The 18,254-nt window shown below is 39.0% G+C and overlaps 1 protein-coding gene across 4 annotated transcripts in view; it reads left to right on the forward strand.

The window, feature by feature from the left end:
- Positions 1-3,044: 3,044 nt before the first annotated feature.
- TPCN2 (two pore segment channel 2) overlaps positions 3,045-18,254 on the forward strand; it is a 38,528-nt gene continuing 23,318 nt past the window's right edge. For all 4 annotated transcript variants that reach the window (XR_010884122.1, XR_010884120.1, XR_010884121.1 and 1 more), the window contains exons 1-10: positions 3,045-3,162; positions 5,839-5,903; positions 7,144-7,220; positions 7,768-7,945; positions 8,569-8,685; positions 10,284-10,390; positions 11,333-11,405; positions 14,438-14,537; positions 14,854-14,919; positions 15,551-15,615. Coding sequence is in view for 1 of the 4 variants with exons in the window: in XM_067296262.1 (XP_067152363.1) it covers positions 3,045-3,162; positions 5,839-5,903; positions 7,144-7,220; positions 7,768-7,945; positions 8,569-8,685; positions 10,284-10,390; positions 11,333-11,405; positions 14,438-14,537; positions 14,854-14,919; positions 15,551-15,615 (966 nt within the window). In the remaining 3 variants the exon portion in view is untranslated. The remainder of the gene's footprint in view (positions 3,163-5,838; positions 5,904-7,143; positions 7,221-7,767; positions 7,946-8,568; positions 8,686-10,283; positions 10,391-11,332; positions 11,406-14,437; positions 14,538-14,853; positions 14,920-15,550; positions 15,616-18,254) is intronic.

The raw sequence follows: 18,254 nt of genomic DNA on the forward strand, positions 1-18,254 counted from the left end.
GCCAGTTTTGTTATTACCACTTGCTCGGGCGCTCGTTGTCGAAAAGCTGAGTGTGATTTGTTATCACTGACTGTGCAATCAGTAAGTAGCTGTACTTGCCCATGCAGTCACTTTACTGCTGGAATCAAGCTTGTTGGGTGTAAAGCACTTGGAAATGGAGTGAATATTTTAGAAATGAGGTATCAAGCCAGCTTCCTTTACAGATCAATTAATGTTACCCACCTTCCAATCATTGTTTACAAGAGCTGTTTCAACTTCACAGCTTTGTTGATCTCTTCAATGCTGTGGAAAATTTAAAAAGGAACAAGGACAGGTTTGTTCCTTCATGTCAGTCCCTCTTCTGCCTGATGACTTAATGTGTGGTCAGTTCCTTTACTTTTTGTCATCCTGAGGTGAAAGATGCGCTTTTAATAGGGGAAACTAGAAATGCCTTTGAAGTTCTGGGCAAACAATGCTACACCACTATAACAGGGGAGCTTAGATCTAGCTCACTGTTGTTGAAATGGCTGCTAATGGAAAATATATCTGGTGAAGGGCATACTCTCCGCAGTTGTTCTCCACAATCCAGAGAGTAGAATTGATTCAAGTGGAGTTAAAGATGCTGCATTGTTCTTGGTAGGGTTATTATATGGTATTGGTTTAAATACATAGCTAGTTTACGCTATTAGAGATTGATTGTGCTAAGAATGTGTATGTTCATCTGAAGGAAAATGGCAGCTCGCACTCACTTTTCTCTGCAGTTGAGTGTTTCCAGTTCTTTGAGCCAGAGATAATGGATGAATTTTGAACAGAAGTTCTGGAATCTGTTGTGTATTTGAGGGCTTCTTTATTTCTCTTTTTCTGAAGTTACTGCTTCCCTCTTCTCCTGACAATCACAGAAGGGGAAAAGAAGAAGAAACCTTGATTTCTTTAAAATAAAAAATAATAGCAAAAATCATCTAACTTAACTTCTAACACTATGCACTCACTGCTATTCTGGTTACCCTGAGCATTTTGAACACTTAGTGAGAAGACATGCATGTTTCTTAGCAACAGCATTTTGTGTGTGTGTGTGTGTGTGTGTGTGTGTGTGTGTGCGCGCAAGCTGTATTTTATTTCTTATGGGCTAGTGCTGAATACAGATTGTACTAGTCCACATATATTTTCCTTTTGCTGTCCCGAAAATCTCACAGTACCTCTTCCATCTGACACCTCTAGTTCAACATTTGTCAACAATTAGTCCAGTTTTACCACCACTTTCCTGCCTACTGAAAATGGGAAATAGGTGTGACATGCAGCTGTTGACATGCTCACTTTTACCAGTGATGACTATTTCAGTAAAGATAATGTCGTGGAGTTTTTCCCTACATCTTAAGCTCACAAAAAATTCATGTTTCATCTGACCCCAATTCATTTGGAAACTAGTGGAAAACAGAAATGAAGTCTGATTTTTCCCTTAGCACAATGTACAGCCATTCTTGCAGCTAAAGGCAAAACTACTCTGCTGTCAATTAAACAGTATAGGATGGACTTACTCTGGGATTTCCAGGCTGAGCAGTAAAACAGATGGATTGATTTACTTTCTGTTTATCGTTACCTTGCTGTGGCCTGTAATACGTGGGAGAGAATGTTGTAGAGTTGTCAAAATATCCCAACTCATGCCATTTTGAAATTGCGGTCTGACCAAATTAAACAATGAAAGTGCGTGTGTGAAAGGGACCATGGGGAAAGGGAAGGGGATGGATGGTGGCAAAAGACAAGCATCTTTTAATAGTCCGAGTAGTATAAGGAGAGTATAGTAGAGCTAGATTGAAATGCATTCTGTCCTTATTTGCTTCTGTGTCACCCAACTAATTAAATACCTTCTGGGAATAGGGACCTTAGTGTTATGATTATTTTAAAATGTGTAAGCAGCAAGTGATCATTTCTAACTTCATTTTTACCTGACTTACGATAACAGCTAGCTTAGGTACGTTCAGAGCTGTTTACAGAGAAGAGACAAAATGGGTAGTGAGAGCAGTTGACGTAGCTGGACAGTTGGAGCTGTTTTCATAAGGCTTTAGCAAAATAAACTAGTCATCTTTTCCAGCCTGGTAGTTAGCAAGGAAGTCTTTAGATGAATTAAATCTCTGTGGTTTTTTGTTGTGTTTTTTCTTACATGATTGGTTATCTGAATCTATGTCTGTGATATACCTGCTCTTCCCATAGTCCTTTTGAAGAAACTCTGCTTGTTCCCATCCTGAGGTCAAGTCATAAATCTGCTCTGGTATTCGACTGTGGGAAGGTGCAAGAGCCTTTGGCTTGTCCCCTACTAAAGGCCAGCAGTTATATGAAAAATGACCTCTGCCTTCAGACCCTAGTGTATGGTAGGGCTTATTTCATGACAGGTTTAGCTGAGGTGGAGAGCAGACTTCAGGAAAGCTACTGTTTCTGGACGTTATTGTCTTGCTGTTGGAGCTGTGACCAATACATGCAGTGTTTGTTACTGTCAAGGACACCATACAGCTGAGCTGTTTTTTGTAACGCCTTCCTGCTATCATTTTCCGTCTAATTTCCAAAACTAATACCAACACTGATACAGCATTTTTCTAACCCTTCACCCCTGTGAGGCAATAACTACCTTAAAAGCATAAGCAAGGAAACAGCAATGGTGCTGGAGTTGCAGATGATTATATCAAATTTACAGCTGCCACGAAGTGAAAAAGCTGCTGTCCCTCATGAAGGGTTTTCCTGTTAACGCCGTCTTGGGTCCCCTCTCTAAACTCGGACGAAGAACAACGCTTTCTATCAAGGATGCGCTGTTCTGTCTTTTAAAACCCCCAACTTTGAACAGATTAGTTTCAGAGACCGCGGGAGGTGGGGGAGGGACGGTGCCTGAGGCGGGCCCCGCGCCGCCTAACGGCCGCCTCGCGCCGCCTGACGGCCGCCCCGGCAGCGGTCACGTGCAGCGGGCGGGGCCGTGCCGGCGGACTGCCCCGCCCCGCCTCTCCCCTCGCCGGGCGGCCCCGCCCCGCCCCGCCGCGCCTGAGGGAGCGCGGCGGCGGCGGCGGCGGCTGCTGCTGCTCATGGAGCCGGGCGCGGAGGCGGAGCCGCTGCTGCCGCCTCGGAGCCGGCCTGCGGGCGCGGCGCGGCGGCTGTGGCGGGCCGGCGGCGGGGCCCGCTCGGCGGGCGCCCCTGAGGACGGTGAGTGGCGCGGCGGGGCCGGTGCGCCGCGTAGCCCCCGCGGCCGCGGCGCTGCGGCCTCGGCGCTGCGGCCTCGGCGCGTTGTTCCCCTCCGAGGCTCGCGGCCTCGCTGTCGCCGGGAACACCGAGGCGGGGGGAGCGGGGGGAGCGGAGCCGAAACTTCAGAAAGCAGCGTCGCCGCCTCCTGCAGCGCGGCCGGCGGCCGGGCCGGGCCGTGCTGTGCTGCCGCCCCGCGGCTCCTGCGCCGAGAGCTGCGGGGCCCCCGCTCCTCCGGTGCGCCGCCGCTCTGCTCAGCCCTGATTGAGCCTGAGAAACTTCTTTTGTTTTTTTCGCACTTAAGAGACTGAAAAGCTCCCGCTGACATTCAGCGGACGCGTTAGCTCGGCCCCCCGTCCCGGCGCAGCTGCCCGCCTGCCGTCTGCCCCCTCAGCTGGGCATGGGCTCTGCACGGCAAGCTGGGCAGTGCTTTACTCATCAGCTGTGAATAAGCGTCACTCGCTGTGACTAAGAGTTGCAAAATTAGGTATCTTTTGGTAGCACGCGTGGAGCATGCTTTTTTTTTTTTTTAAATTGCGAACTGCAAAAATAAACGTTTTATGGTAATTTTTGTTTTAGTTAACGGCAGTTGCTTAGGCTTTGCCCTTTCGGAATCGTTGGGATCAGCGCTAAGCTTGTACTGCGCACTATAAGAATCTGAAATTTTTGCTCCTTTTTTATATTCACTTAACTAACACTGTTCCTTTAAACAGCTTTATATTTACCTCACTGGTGTGATAAGTCTTGAAAAAAGATAGGATTATCAGAAGCACTTTGTTGCATGAACTCTGCTTCTCTTGTGCTTTTAATGTTTAGTCTTGCATTGCGGTTTATATCAGAGGCAGTACAGAAATGTGTTGTTGCTTATGTTGAGATAAGCGATGATGTTTAAAAACTGCTTTCAGATTTCCCAGAAAATTGATGCAGCTGAGTCCTGCAGAACACAGTCATCTGGGACTGAAATTGGTGGTGCTTCTGGCATTGTTCATCAGTAGTAGGGAGAATGTCGTGCTAACCTTGGACTGACTCTCTCATTGTACCCCTTCGTATGATCGCTGTCTCCTGGGAGCAGATGGCCTGAACTGCTGCTGGGACTCGGTTCCTCTCTGGGAAGGTCGCAGTAGCATGTATTCTGTGTGTCTCTAGCCCTGTCCGTTTGCTCTGAGGGAGACTTTTATTCCTCATTTAGCACTGACTATCTTTCTCTCTCTTGTTGGGCTAATTAATTAGGTAAATCAGTTACTTTGAACTATCAAACGTCAAGCAAAGATAAAAGTGATTGCCCTTCATTCTTACTTTATATGTATTTTAGTGTGAACTTTTCATTAATGAGTTTTGAAATGCTCTACAGTAACTAATTTGGTGAGGGTTTTTTTTCTTTATTTCACTTTGTGTACTTTCAGTTCTTTCTGTGTATTGAACTCTGATCTGTTTGATATGGTAATAACTCTGAGCAAATATTAAAAAAAAATTAATTCTGTTCTCGTATGAATGAAAACTTTTGATTTTAGTGAGAACAAGATCAATCCAAACTTCAGTACATCCCTTAAATGAAAAAAACATAAAATACTAGTGTCTGATCTTTTTTCGGCTGAGCTCGACTGTATACTTTATCAATTGAACAGAAATGGTTTTTGCCATCCCATTTAGGGGTGATTTTTTTTTTTTCTTGATAAAGACTGATGAAGAAGTAGGGTCACAAAATACAAGCTGTGCTACTTATGGCTTGTCTCTGTGTGGAAATATCCCAGTCCTGTGATAGCTATTTAATTAATAGTGTAATTTAGCTAATTAACTTAAATGTAAGGGAGTGTTGTCACAAAATATAGGAAGATGAATGACATGGTTAAGTTTTTTCCACTTTTATCTCTCTTGAAATGGGAGAATTTGGAATATTATAAAGAAATATGGTGACCTTAAGAGCTGGAGACGCTTATGGCATGGCTTTTTCTCTGTCTCTGAACCCTTAGGCACGTTCTGCTTCTGTTGATCTGCTCATCCAAGGAACGACTGATTTCTAATGAAACTGTGTGTCCGATGATGAACTTGGGTGCGCTTTTAATATGAAAGGCGGTATTTCAGTCTTATTAGAGGTATATGGGAAGTGTTTAATAAGAAATGACTACTCCCAGTGAGTTTGTAGGTAGTAGAATATAGTTAAAGCTCTGTGCAAATGTGCACGCAGTATGTGTGTGTCAGTGTGTGTACATATACGATACATATATATGCATATATCTGTAAATTTATACATGTGTGTACATATGCATATATGCGAACACATACATAAAATGAATTTGAGAGAGAAATACTGTGTATACAATGCAGAGAAAATTAAATCCTCCTTCCCATCCTCAGAGTTCATATTCACTATGTGACCATAGTATTTAACTTTGTCATTACAGTAGGTACAGCTTCATTACCTATAACACTTTCTAATTTAGTGGCAGAGAAATTTTTTTGTATGTTTGTACTCACCTGGTCCTTTGTTAGGGCAGGAGCTGCATCTTTGCTTTTTTCTTGTGCTTGTTCAGTGCCCTTTATCATGAGAACCTGGGCTGTGGTGCTTCTGTTAACAAAAAGCAAGCTCTAGGGTTTGTCCAAGATACAACAAATGATTCTTATTTCTTTTTAACTTCATAGCTACTGGAACTGATAATGACCTTTATGTAAACCAAGCTGTAGTATTTATTGAAGATGCGATACAGGTAAATATAACTTGTTTCTTAGCTATTATACTTCCCATGCTAGATATTTGCCATACATTCTGCTCGTTTTTAGATTTTCGCATGTTCAGGCAACTTCCACATAACATCATCTTGTTTTACAACGCAAAATCAGAATTGCAGATTCCTGTGATGTGCAAGTTTTGGTGAACTTCTGCCTAGAAAAAACATAATTTTCACGCAGTAATTATGTTGAAATATATAATATCTTCTCCTTAAGCTTCTTGAAAGGGATGCTGGTTTGTTTTTGTTTAAGAGTGACTGGCCTTGTTGCTATGGGAAACTATCTGAGCAAACCCTATAATTTGCCTCTAAACCTAGCTACTTACCTAAATTAAGAGTTGGTGCATTTTGAGCTTAGCTTCAGGCAAGATGCTGGAATTCTGTTGCTTTATCTGAGCTTATCGCCTCTGGAAGCCTTCCTTCATCCTCTTTTGCCTTTACTGGCCTTTATTGCATATTCTTAGATCCTGTTACCTTCCTGGTAGTAGCCCTAGGCAATGGGAATGTTAGAAGACGTTTCTTGAGCTTTTTTGCTGTATTCAAATAACTTTTGTTTGGGAGATTTCTGAGGATCGTCAGATGCATTTAAGGTCTGCTCATGTTTCCGGAAGCTGGTACTTGGAGGAGGCAGAGTAACAGCAGCGCCGGAGTGGCTGCAAGGAGCAGCTGCACAGATTGTGGCAAAAGCAGGCCCATTCTGAAGAAGGACAGGCTCTTCCTTAAGGCAGGTTTTGTTTAGAGACTTAGGTTGAAATCTAGGCTAGCTCTTATTTTCAGAATTAAATCATTTGCATCTTACGGCTTCTTGGATGGGAAAGACAAAAGGAGACCCTTCAATGGAATGATTGCTAGAGAAGTGAGCTAAATGACTGCACCTCTTTAGCTAGTGGACAAACAACAGGCACTGAATTATTATTACAGATGCTGTTATTTGTAAAATGGTGATAGTAACACTTGCTTCAGATGGCTGCAGCAACGTCTGATTATCTGAGCAACTGCTACTGTGTGATCCTTAGGTTAAGAAGGTACAATCATTGGTGAATGCCGTGTTAATAATAACATGTACAATAATTTCTGTATCTTACTGTGAAACTGAAAGTGTCTCAAGATTTGAACTGTTGTTGATTAGGGTTTGGTTTATTTTGGTAACTTGATCTTTGTCTTTGAGACAGAGACCAAATGTAATGTTTGAATTATCCTTTTTGCTTTCTACTTTCAGTATCGGTCTATAAATCACCGTGTGGACTCTAAATCCCTTTGGCTTTATCGGTGGTATTACTCAAGAATTTGCCAGTGGTGAGAACTTGGTATTCTTTTTCCATTTCTAGTTTAGAAGTAAGTTTTAAAAAATTTATTCTTCATCCCTGTTAGTTAATTAGATAATTGTGTTTTTATCCTTAAAAGAACTTGCTCAAGGAAATAAATAGATGATTACATGTGCACATGGTAGAAGCAGAAAGTAACAAGACATGCAAAGATGTGGTCATGTCGATGGCTCTTTGGAATGCTGTAGGACTGTTGCATGATTGACTATTGACATGAGTGGTGGATTTACAGCATCATGTGTTCAAATTCTTAAAGTTTCCATTTCTAGCTATTTTAAATAGCAGTAAGATTGTGTGCTGATGTTAGTTTGAAAAGGAACACCACCTAATATTTGATTGTTTTTATTTTAATGCAGACAACAGCATCTTAAGTGCCGTGTTGTGGTGTAAGCCATTTGTATTAAATATAACATTATAAAAATTGATATTCTAAGAAACTTACTTTACTATAAATATTTTTTTCTGTTCTTCCTCTGTCTCATTTTTGTGTGTCATTTTTTTAATCTGTATCCAAACAGGATTTTGAGTTTAACCATTACTATAATCCTGGCTTTGGCTTTCATTGAAACACCTTCTTCACTTACTGTCACATCAGATATACGATATCGCCTTCCTCCATGGAATCCCCCGTGCGGCCTAACAGAAAGCATTGAGCTGCTTTGCTTCCTTGTGTTCATGATTGATGTATCAGTGAAGGTGAGTGTCACTTTTATCTGATATTGAAATACTAGGTGTGCTGGGCAACTGAGTAGAGATAGTCAGTGTGTTTATTCTCTCTTTTATATATTGGGAAAAATGACTTAGAAGTATTATGCGAGTTTTAGATTTGTATGATGAGATTGCTTTGATATATTGAAGATTTACTTTCTGGAAAAATTAGCAAGTGCATTTTTTTAGTTGAAAAGGTCTACTGGTATTTCTTAGAAATACAAACTTCTGTTCACATGGAATCAATGATTTTGGCTTGGCTACTTGTATTAAGCTATTAAAAATGGGATCTGCAATAATCAAATATGTGCCAGTTTATAAAAAAAAAAAAATTAGAAATTGAACTGTTCTTTGGATACTTCTTGTTTCTGGAAGGTCTCTTTTGTGGTTACTAAATAGATGCAAACGATTCTTCACAAATGGGCTGTGTGCAGCTCTCACTTCCATTGACCTTTATTTAGTTCCTGTAGAAAAAAATCTCTGGTCAGTGTACTTTTGTTCAGATTTCAGGGAGATCTTTATGAGCAGTGATGTAACTATCAATATTTGAAAAAATATCAGTGCTGACTTTGTTATTGGAATTTATTATGAAAATAAACTTTGTTTTCCAGAGTTATTTAATTGGATGGGAAGAATTTCGGAAAACTAAATGGCTGATGGCTTATATCCTGACATTAATTGTTTCCCTTGCTGATTGGGTTGTATCGCTAAGCTTTTCTTGCACAGAGGTAAGAACTGCCTGCCACTTGCTGTAGAAGCAATCAGCAGGGTAGCTATGGAGAGAGGCAGAGGAGGAGAAGCTGCAAGGACATATTTAATAGGGCTTATGTGTTATGGTTATGAATTAAGTGGAGGGTGAAATGGCTCATTTTCAGGCTTTTGGTAGCTGGAGAATATACAAAATTCATCTGTAAAATTAAATAAAGCTTTGCTGTTATAAATAGCCTGTTAGCATTCAAAAAATACAGAGAATCTGGTTGCATAGCAGAAATTTTGTCATACAGTTTGAGAGAATTATGTTCTTGACTTGATTCATCTGCAGAGTCTGAATGTGTAAATGTAATGATAGCGATATCTGGGTAAAAGGTAATTGTACAGTATAACAACTGCTTTCTAAGAGAAAGAGCTGTAATGTTCAAAACAATTGTAAGTTTTCAAGTCAGTCATTATCAATGCCCTGCAGATATCTTTCAAACCTTTTTCAAATTGTCTGAATTAACCATGATTAGGTTGGATGTGGTTGCTACTCTTAATGGTCCACTGTTTAGTTTTCCATGCTTCAGTGATTGCTGTTTACCAGGATGTGATACAATAATAAGGAGATCATCTTAAAATGTTGAAAGAACATGTCGCTTAAGTTTATAAGCACCTAACTTGCTTTGAAAATATGCACGTATCCTTTTGATATTCAAGCAAAATAAATATAATACGTCCAAAAGTAGTTAATTAACTAGGCTGAAGATTGTGTTTACAGAGCAGGGAATGTGTCTTGGAAAGAAGTGACTGAAAAATCTTTCAGCACGATAGTGGACAAATAGTCGAGCAGGACCTTCCAATACAAAGTGTGGCAGAAGGAGTAGTTTACCTGCTGGGATGTATGAACAAGGGAATACTGAGGAAGAAAGTGATTTCTGCTGTTATACATGGGCTTGGGAAGACTGATACTAAAATGCAAGATATTAAAATACTTGAAGTTGCAGATGAGTCACAAATGATTTGAAAGCTGGACAGAGCATCTTGAATGCAGGAATGGAACAGCTTAATTGCTTTACCATATGCTAAAGAAAATTGAGATGATCACCTCTGATTCTTGTCAGAGGGAGAAAATACTGGGCAATAGGAGGCGCTTTGGTCAAAAAAAGAAAAACAGAAGAAGGATGAATGGCTGAAAACTGAAAATGGACAAATTTATTTTCAAAATTTGTATCTATTTCTTTATTGAAAGTAGCTTGCTGGTGATTCCCTTCTTAAAATGGACCTTGGCAGAATATATGAAATGCCATCTCTTGACCTTTGTGTTGTATTTACACAGCAGTAAAGTTGGATTATTTATGAGTGGCCTGGTGAGGCTATTAAAATTTCAATGTGCATGGTTTAAAGCAATCTCTTTCTTTTAGTTTCAGGCATCCTATATTTATAAAATCTCCTTTGCATTTTGTGTGATTCAGCAGGACAGATTTAGCTTTTGAGCACAGCCTTTCTGTCACATTGTTAATTTTGTTCCTATGTGTTAATTCCTATATTTGAAACGAACATGCCTTAAAAAATATTTGTGATGCTAATATTATAGGAACTCAATATTCAATCTGTTGGTCTGTTTTTGCAGAGTGTGAGAATAAGAAGAATTCTTCGGCCTTTCTTTCTCCTTCAGAATTCTTCTATGATGAAGAAAACATTAAAAAGCATCAACAGCACTTTGCCTGAAATGGCAAGGTAGGTAATAGCATAGTAAACATCCTTTCACAGCATATGTCTAGTTACTCTCAGTATTCTCATGTATGTAATCTGAGTAACTTGATGGTCTAGCTGAGGTAAGTGGGTTGGTGAGATCAGGTGGTGATGGACTGAGGGTTGTGGGAACTTCTTTCTCCTAAGTCTGTTCCAAATTTCTCTGGAATACATGTGATATGACTTTGTTTACATGACAGATACTCTTTTTGATGCTAGTTGAGTGTTTTTTTTTTTTTATTAATTCTGCATGTGTTACATACAGCCTTTTTACAAGGGAAAAACTGAAGCATCAGCTAGTCAAAGGTCTATGTCATGTTTCTCCAATGCAGCCTCTCAGAGATGTGGGTGGGACATACATGTTCTTTTCTCCTGGTCATGAATGCCAAACAACAGGATGCCTTTTTACACTCATCTTCTATAGAGTGCTTTGCTTCAGTGTTCATTTCTAAGTGGTATTAGCAATATATGTGTTAAATCCTGTTGTCTTATTAGAAATTTTGAACTGGAAATCCATCAGGTGAAATCATAACCAGAGAGCATGATGCTTTTTGAAGGAGATTTATCCCTGTGCATATAGGTTATTTATATGTACAGTTTATAAAACATCTATCCTTACCTGTTACGTTTTTAACCAAGTCCCAGGAAAATCAAAGGTGTATGCAAGCTGAGATGTTGTATCTTGATTGAAGACATAAATATGATCCTAGCTTTAGAAAAGCAGATGCTGGAATCTCACTGACCTCACAACTAAGGGGTCCTGAAGGGAGTTGGGTTTTTCTTGTTTCTTTTTTCCACTGAATCAAGACTTAGATGTCTGTTATCTCCATTTAGTTTCTTAAAAATAGTATAGGGTTTTTGTATATGGTGTTCTTAGCATCTTTAGCAGAAGAGCTGATATTAATGCATATGTTTTCTTTCTGATAGTGTTGTTCTGCTACTAGCTGTTCATCTGTCTCTCTTTACCATGTTTGCCATGCTGCTGTTTGCTCGAACAAAGGTAACCAATTGTATTTATGCTGTGGTAGATCTCAGTGGTTTTTTTTTCGTTTTTTTTTTTTCCCTCAGGTAACTGCTGCATGTGTGGTTTTCTAATCAGACTGGTGAAACTTGTTTTCCCTGTAAAGGTCATGTTACTTCATCAGACTTACTGGGATCAGTTTAAAGCCTGTTTAGAAAGTTTTAAAGTGCGCATGTTACCAATGCATAGTGCTGTTTGTGAAGGTGTGCATTAGAAGGCCCCTCAAAATAGTGTTATAATCTGTTTATCCTTTAGCTAAGAATGTTTTCCAGACCGCACTTTGTTTCTAAAGTGGCAACACTCTTCCCATCCCATAACTGATTTTTTTTCACTCTTGCTGTAAGCTGTGCCACATTATTTTATAATTAGTCTAGCTCTGCTGCTTATAGCAAGCATAGATGGCTCAGTGCTAAAGTCCTGTTAGCATCCTTATTTGCTTATGGTGGTGGTCCCTTGTATTGTTGCTACTGATGTCATTCTTACAGTTGTGAAATCTGAAATCTGCCTGTGGCAGAGGCTACCCTAGACAAGACCCTTCCAGTTACTTTCTTTACTTCTGTTGAAACCTCCCATGCTGTTGTCTGTCCAAGAATTCTAATGTTGTCACTTTTTTGTTTATATTATGTCACTCATTTCTTTTTCCCTCTCCTTATCTAATTTCTTGCTTAATTTAATTTCTTCTATGTTTTCATATCCTGTAGTCTCCCAATACTTGTTTCCTTGGCCATGCTTTGCTAGCTTTTCACCTGCATTGCCCTGATCTTTTTGACTTCTAATTTTTCTTTCTTCCCCTGTTTCTTCTCTTCCCGTTTCCCAAAAAGCAGATTTGAAATTTTGTGGTTAAAGTGATTTTTGTGTTCCAGTGCTTTGGTATGTCCCCTTTCCTGTAATATTTTTATGAATTATCTTGTTGTATTAAACTCAATTTTTTTATCCTTACTTTTATAGGCCTTCTATAAATGCGTTCTTATGATCACCTAGATTTTGTTGCATACTTCTCCCAGTAATATTATTCTTCTCCTTAATCTCAGTTTTGTATCTTTGTTCTGATGCAATTTGCACTTAGACTGCCTGTAGTTTTTCTTATGATCAGCAAATTCCTCAAATTCCTGTGTTACAGAATTTCTGGAATTATAAGCAGAGATCTTTACCTTCCTCACATTTTCCCTTTGTTTACTTGCATGCTGTATTCTTGAGTTATCTTTGTATGTCATGTCTGATTTCAATTATAAACTTTCTCAGCAGATGGGAATATATTTTTGTGTGCCTAAACTGTATGAATGTTGTATAAACTTAGGTGAAAACTAACAAATTGTAGATAGCTGTCTATCTTTCCTTTCTTTGGTTCTCTAGCCTAATATCCATATGAACCAGTTTTGTGGTATTTAACAAGGCAAAATACTCAGAATGTTTTAAAAATACATTTAATAACAAAATTAATTCCTCTGGCTTTTGCAGTCTTATGTTTGTCCTCTAAAGCTACATTTTTCCAGTCTTCTAATCAGATTCAAGGGATGTTTATTCTGTACTGCATGATTCATGTTTGCAGTCTGCATTTTTAACTGTCTCTACTTGAATTTGGGGGAAAAAAAAAATGCTGCTGATCCAAGATCTGCCTCCCAGTACGTTCTTGTCGAAAATTTTGCTGCCATCAAAGTTGTAGCCGAGTGGCTGATGTTTGTATTGAGCCACAAAATAATTTCAATGATTATAGTTACCAAAGTACTTGAAAGTACTTTTTATATTCTGTAGAACCTTTCTGTATTTTTTCCCCCAAGATGCTTAAACTGTATGTGATGTTTCAGTTGATACTGTATGTGGCATTTTGAATCTTCATTCTTTTAATGCATTTTTTTCAAAATAGAACAGTTGCATGTTTTCCAAATGCTCTCTAATTCTGGTCATGTATACTAATGGTAGTCATAGCACTCTCCTTTTTACTGTGATCTAAACTAAGGTGCAGTAAGGTGTGGGCTAGCCTCGTGCTCATACTTCAAGCACACCTTCACCTACTTTACTGAAGAGAGACCTAAAACTTGTCTGGCTGTGCTCTGTGCAAATCTTGAGCTTACTGTAATTCAAAACAAAGCCTCCAGTCCATATGTAAGTGACCGGAAAATGGAGAAAATGTCTGTTCCAAGTAGTGTGAGTAGCTTTTGTGTAAATAACTAATTTGGAGGGTGTCAGAGGCTTTCTATTCAGAGCTCAAAAGGGAAGTGAAGTAGACATGACCCATGCAGTGAGTGTGCTAGTAAAGCTGTAGGTGTCTGAGAGCAGCTCTTGAGCTGTACTCAAGAATCTTTTGCAACACAGTAGTTAGTAAGGCAGTTCTCTGTTACTGAGGAGGCTGAGGAGTCACCCAACTGTCACCATCCATGTTTTGTTTCTGCTCTTCAGTATAGACAAGATCTGTTTTAATTTTGTCCTCAAATTACGTTTGGACAAGTCTTAGAGAGCAGCACAATTTAGGGTTGTATTAGTTTTCCTTCCACAATGGAGTGCAGTGTGATATAGCTGGAATAAAAAGCATGCAGCTTTATAATGTGAGTTGAGACCAAAGGTGGTATTAGTCTATGTTTAAGGTCTCTTATGTTTGTGATTTTTATCATGGCTAGGGGGTCCTGCTAGCTCCAGTACCTCAATATTTCTCGCAGGCTAAGAGATGATGCTTTTTCTATCCATGAAGGGTGGCTTTTGGTTCCTGTACTGCCTGTTTGTGACATTACTGTCCTTCTGAGGCATATGTCTGAGGCATAGCTAGACCTCATTTCTGTTTTGAACCTCCTGTGTCTGTCTGAGCTTGCTGTTCTTCCTTATGTTTTAATGGTCATTAATAAGTGAGGTGATTGCACTTCATTTCTACTCATTGTCTGAGTTTTGTGCTTGTCTCATGCTTCTTGCATGTGTTAGATCTGTGTTTCAGAAACTCATTTTTAACTGATTTCCTTGGTAAGACAGTCTTAGTGATTCTTCAGTGTTGTTCTGATAAAGATGAACATCTCTTTGACTAGGATGGCCAGCAGGATAAGGAATGGGTGGGGTATTTTCGGAATTTGCCAGATTCACTGACTTCACTGCTGGTGCTGCTAACTACTGCAAATAATCCTGATGGTGAGCAATCTGTTTCAGAAATAACTCTGGTCTCTATTTTCTATGGATAGTAGAGTAAGATGTCTCCAAACTGCTATAACCATTCTTTTATCTGATAGCTCTTCTCATTGCTAGAGGAAGTTTCTACAAAGATATTTCTTGCCTTTAAGTAACTCTTAAGATTTTTGTCTTTTCTTTGGTATAATTTAAATATACAGCTCTGAAGTGGAGCTATGTAAGAGTTTTTACCAATTTTCGAAAATGGATAGAAGTCTCCTGTTTTTTTCCTCTTAAGCACAAAAATTCTTAATTTCTCCTGTTTTTGAATTTGATACAGTGATGCTTCCTGCATATTCTAAGAATCGAGCCTATTCAATCTTCTTTATACTCTTCACTGTATTAGGTAAGTCACCTCTTGTCTTCAGTAATTTAAATGCACTGTAACTTATGATAGGCATATCAGCTAAAGAGTATTTTATTTTTCTAGAAACATTTCATCACAAAGTTATCCTTTTTTGTTTCTTCCAATTACCCCATAGTGTATTGCAAATTAATTGTCATGGAAGGTGCTCGTTAATGGTGTGGCTTTTTTTTTCCCCCCAAACATAATTTTTGGAAATCAAACTTGGGAAACCTAATTGTTTTGAATTTTAAGGTCCGATTAACTTAAACACTGAAACGTCTTTTCAGCTCTTAGGATGGAAAATTTTGTTAAGTTTAGAAATCTTCATTAATTTCTGTATTCAACACAACCATCTTTGGAAAAAGGATGGTTGCTTTTGTAGCTTAGTTCATTGTTTGGGGAATATGCTTGATTTATCAGGTAAGTGTGACTTTTCTGTGGTAACTGTGAAACCTTTCTAATACTGTTTTGAAAGAGAAAAGTTAGAATCCAGGTTTTGTACTTTCCAAAATGTGGAACCGTTTAGATGTAAATAGTCAGTGGCCTAAAATAAGAGAAATATGATACACCTTTGAAAAACAAAAATGTATTTCAGTATTTTTCACTGCCTTTTTTTTTTTTTTTCCAAAAGGCAACTTGTTTCTGATGAACTTGCTGACAGCAATAATATATAACCAGTTTCGAGGATATCTTCTGGTGAGTAAAATGTTCCCAGTTTCTGTGTCCTATCATAACCTTTAAACCCCGAAGTTCTGAGTATTTAAAGTTTAAACTGTATAGTAAGCAGCATGTCCATTCCTGTTGTAGATATGGTTTCAAGAGACTAAAGATTCTTTAGATTAGTATTCATTCTTTAGATTGGCGTAGATTTCTTCCCCTATATGCTATTGTAGCATGTTCCCTTTCCATGAGAAAACTACCTGCTTGTACCCTTGTGTCTATGCTGAGGATTTACAGCTTTGACCATTATAGTAAAAATAATCAGACTCTTATTAAAAACTGTGTGTGAACAAGGACTACGAGTAATTTAAGCTTGGTCTGTATGTGGAGAACCAGTTGTACTATTTTAATAGCTATTGTTCCAAATCGCAGCACTGAAAATTTCTCTGAGCAGCACAGTATGTGAAGACTTCAATAAGAAAGAAATGGTGACTGAAACATCTTTTCCATGTTTTGTCATTCCACTTTGTGATTAGTGGGGTGGCAGGCATGATGACAGAGTGACTAGGGCAGTCTGCCTGTCTAGAAGCTAGATTTGAGTCTTGGCTTGACTTTACCAGAGGCAGTTGCCTATAAGCTATCTGCATGTGGGTACCTGGTCTTTTGAACTAGGATTTCAGAGGAAATCTAGTGCAATGATAGTCTGTTCCTTGTGTGCCTGTGCAAACCTTGATCTTTATGGGGTACTTGATGTAATTTGTAATTAGTTTGAAACCACTGAATTGCTGCAAGATTTGGATTCTCTGGAAGTACTTAGGCAGCAGATGTTAAGGAACTACTAATCTGTTTTATTGCTTAATCTTTCTTCCTTTCTTATTGTGCTATGATATAAAAATGAATTGCTGCCTGGTATAGTAATTATTCTTAGTATTCATTTTCAAATAAAAGGAAACTGTGCTTACTCTCCATGTGATGATAAAGTCATTGGTGTAATGCTTCTGGAAGATGCCTGATCATGTGTGATTCTTCCCTTTCTGTGGAATATCAATTGCATGTGTAGTGTAAGGATTTTTTTTTTTTTTTTGACCCTATATATCTATATTGGAGAAGTGAAGGCTGAGGAAGTAAGTGTACTTTGCAAATTGTGCAAATAAGAGTGAAATCTGTGGTGGCAATTTGTTTCTTGGTCTTGAACTCATTACTAAAAGAGTTCCTACTCCTTTATTGACAAGATGTGTTGTAGGCTTTGTTGCATTACTTATGCTAGTTGTTTAGTCTTCACAATGTAAAAAATGTAATCTGGATTTCCTTTGCAGGAAAGGATGTAAGTGCTTTTGTTTTCTGGATGAGATAGCACAGTTGAGCAATCTTGAGAGGAGTTGTCGTGAAGTGAGGCAAAAGTATTTTAGGAAGCAGGAACAATGTAAGTCAAATGGAGGATCTTTTTAATTGAAACTAACTGAGATGATATTTCAAGAAGATAAAATCTGTGAATTTCCCCTCCGATACCGAAAAGAAGTAACTGACTGGATGGAGGATTAGGAGGCTGCATGGTGCAGCTGGAGATCTCCAAAGTTGGATTTATTACTAGCAGTGAATAGAAAACATGTGAGTGCATCACAGTTCACTGGATGAAACACACTGATTAGGAGAATTAACAGAATGTTAGGCTAGGTATTAAAATGCTTTTCACAGTGATGGTACACAGCTGAATGCTGGTCAGGCAGTCATCAGTCAGAGGGACAGCTGTCAATCTCTTGCTCCTCAGAACAGGCTGAGCTGTGATCTTGCTGAGGTGCTGTCTTCTAACTGTGTGGGGTTTTTTGTTTGTTTTTTTTAAAAATTGGATTTTATAACTTTTGAGGTGGAATTTTTCTCTTGAGTCCTTGAGTTAATACAATTTGTCAACAGGTTTGCTTCCACCTGTTTATTTTTTCAATTTCCTCCTGCATAGTTTGTCTAGTTTCACAGCTCAACAGCAATATTTTTCATAAGGCTGAGTCAAGGTATTGGCTGTGCTACACAAAATCAGGCCTTGTGTCAGACAGCTAAACCTCTGAGCTGCAGATTTTGCTTTTTTCCCTTTATGCCAATATGATAATGGTATCTGTAGCTTAGAATGAACAGCGGTACCCCACTGAGTTCCTGTTCTTTTCTTATGTCCATTATTTCCTTTGGTTACATTTTTGAAGAACTTTAGATGTGATTGCCCTGTGTGCCATTTATATGTAGTCCTATAGAATTCCTTCAGCCCTTCAGAGCAGTGAGCATGGGAGAGAGAAGTGGTGACCAGGACTTGGGGGAAAGTGAAGGGGAAGCTGCTCCAGTAGAGGCCCAGGGAAAGGGTGAGGTTTGTTGGACAGTAAAGCCTTATGCAGTGTTAAATGGGAGGAACAGCCTCCACCCTTTTGTGAGAGAGAGGTATTTAAATGTGCAAAGAAGAATGTGTTTTGCTTTCCTCCTCCTCTACCCATTCCTTCCCTTCCTTCTTCATTTTCCTCTTCCCCATGTGAGAGTATGCCACAATCTGACTTCCAGTAAGGTAGCTGAGAGGCATATTGAAAGTGATTGCTATGAACAGTTTAAGTACAAAAAACTTGGTGGATCTGACTTTTGCATTTTGTTAGGATCACAAGCTGTTTAACTCTTGCCTGTTCATAGTAGCATGTGTTTGT

The sequence above is a fragment of the Apteryx mantelli genome, chromosome 4 (genome assembly GCF_036417845.1).
Source record: "Apteryx mantelli isolate bAptMan1 chromosome 4, bAptMan1.hap1, whole genome shotgun sequence".
In the NCBI taxonomy this organism is placed as follows: Eukaryota; Metazoa; Chordata; class Aves; order Apterygiformes; family Apterygidae; genus Apteryx; species Apteryx mantelli.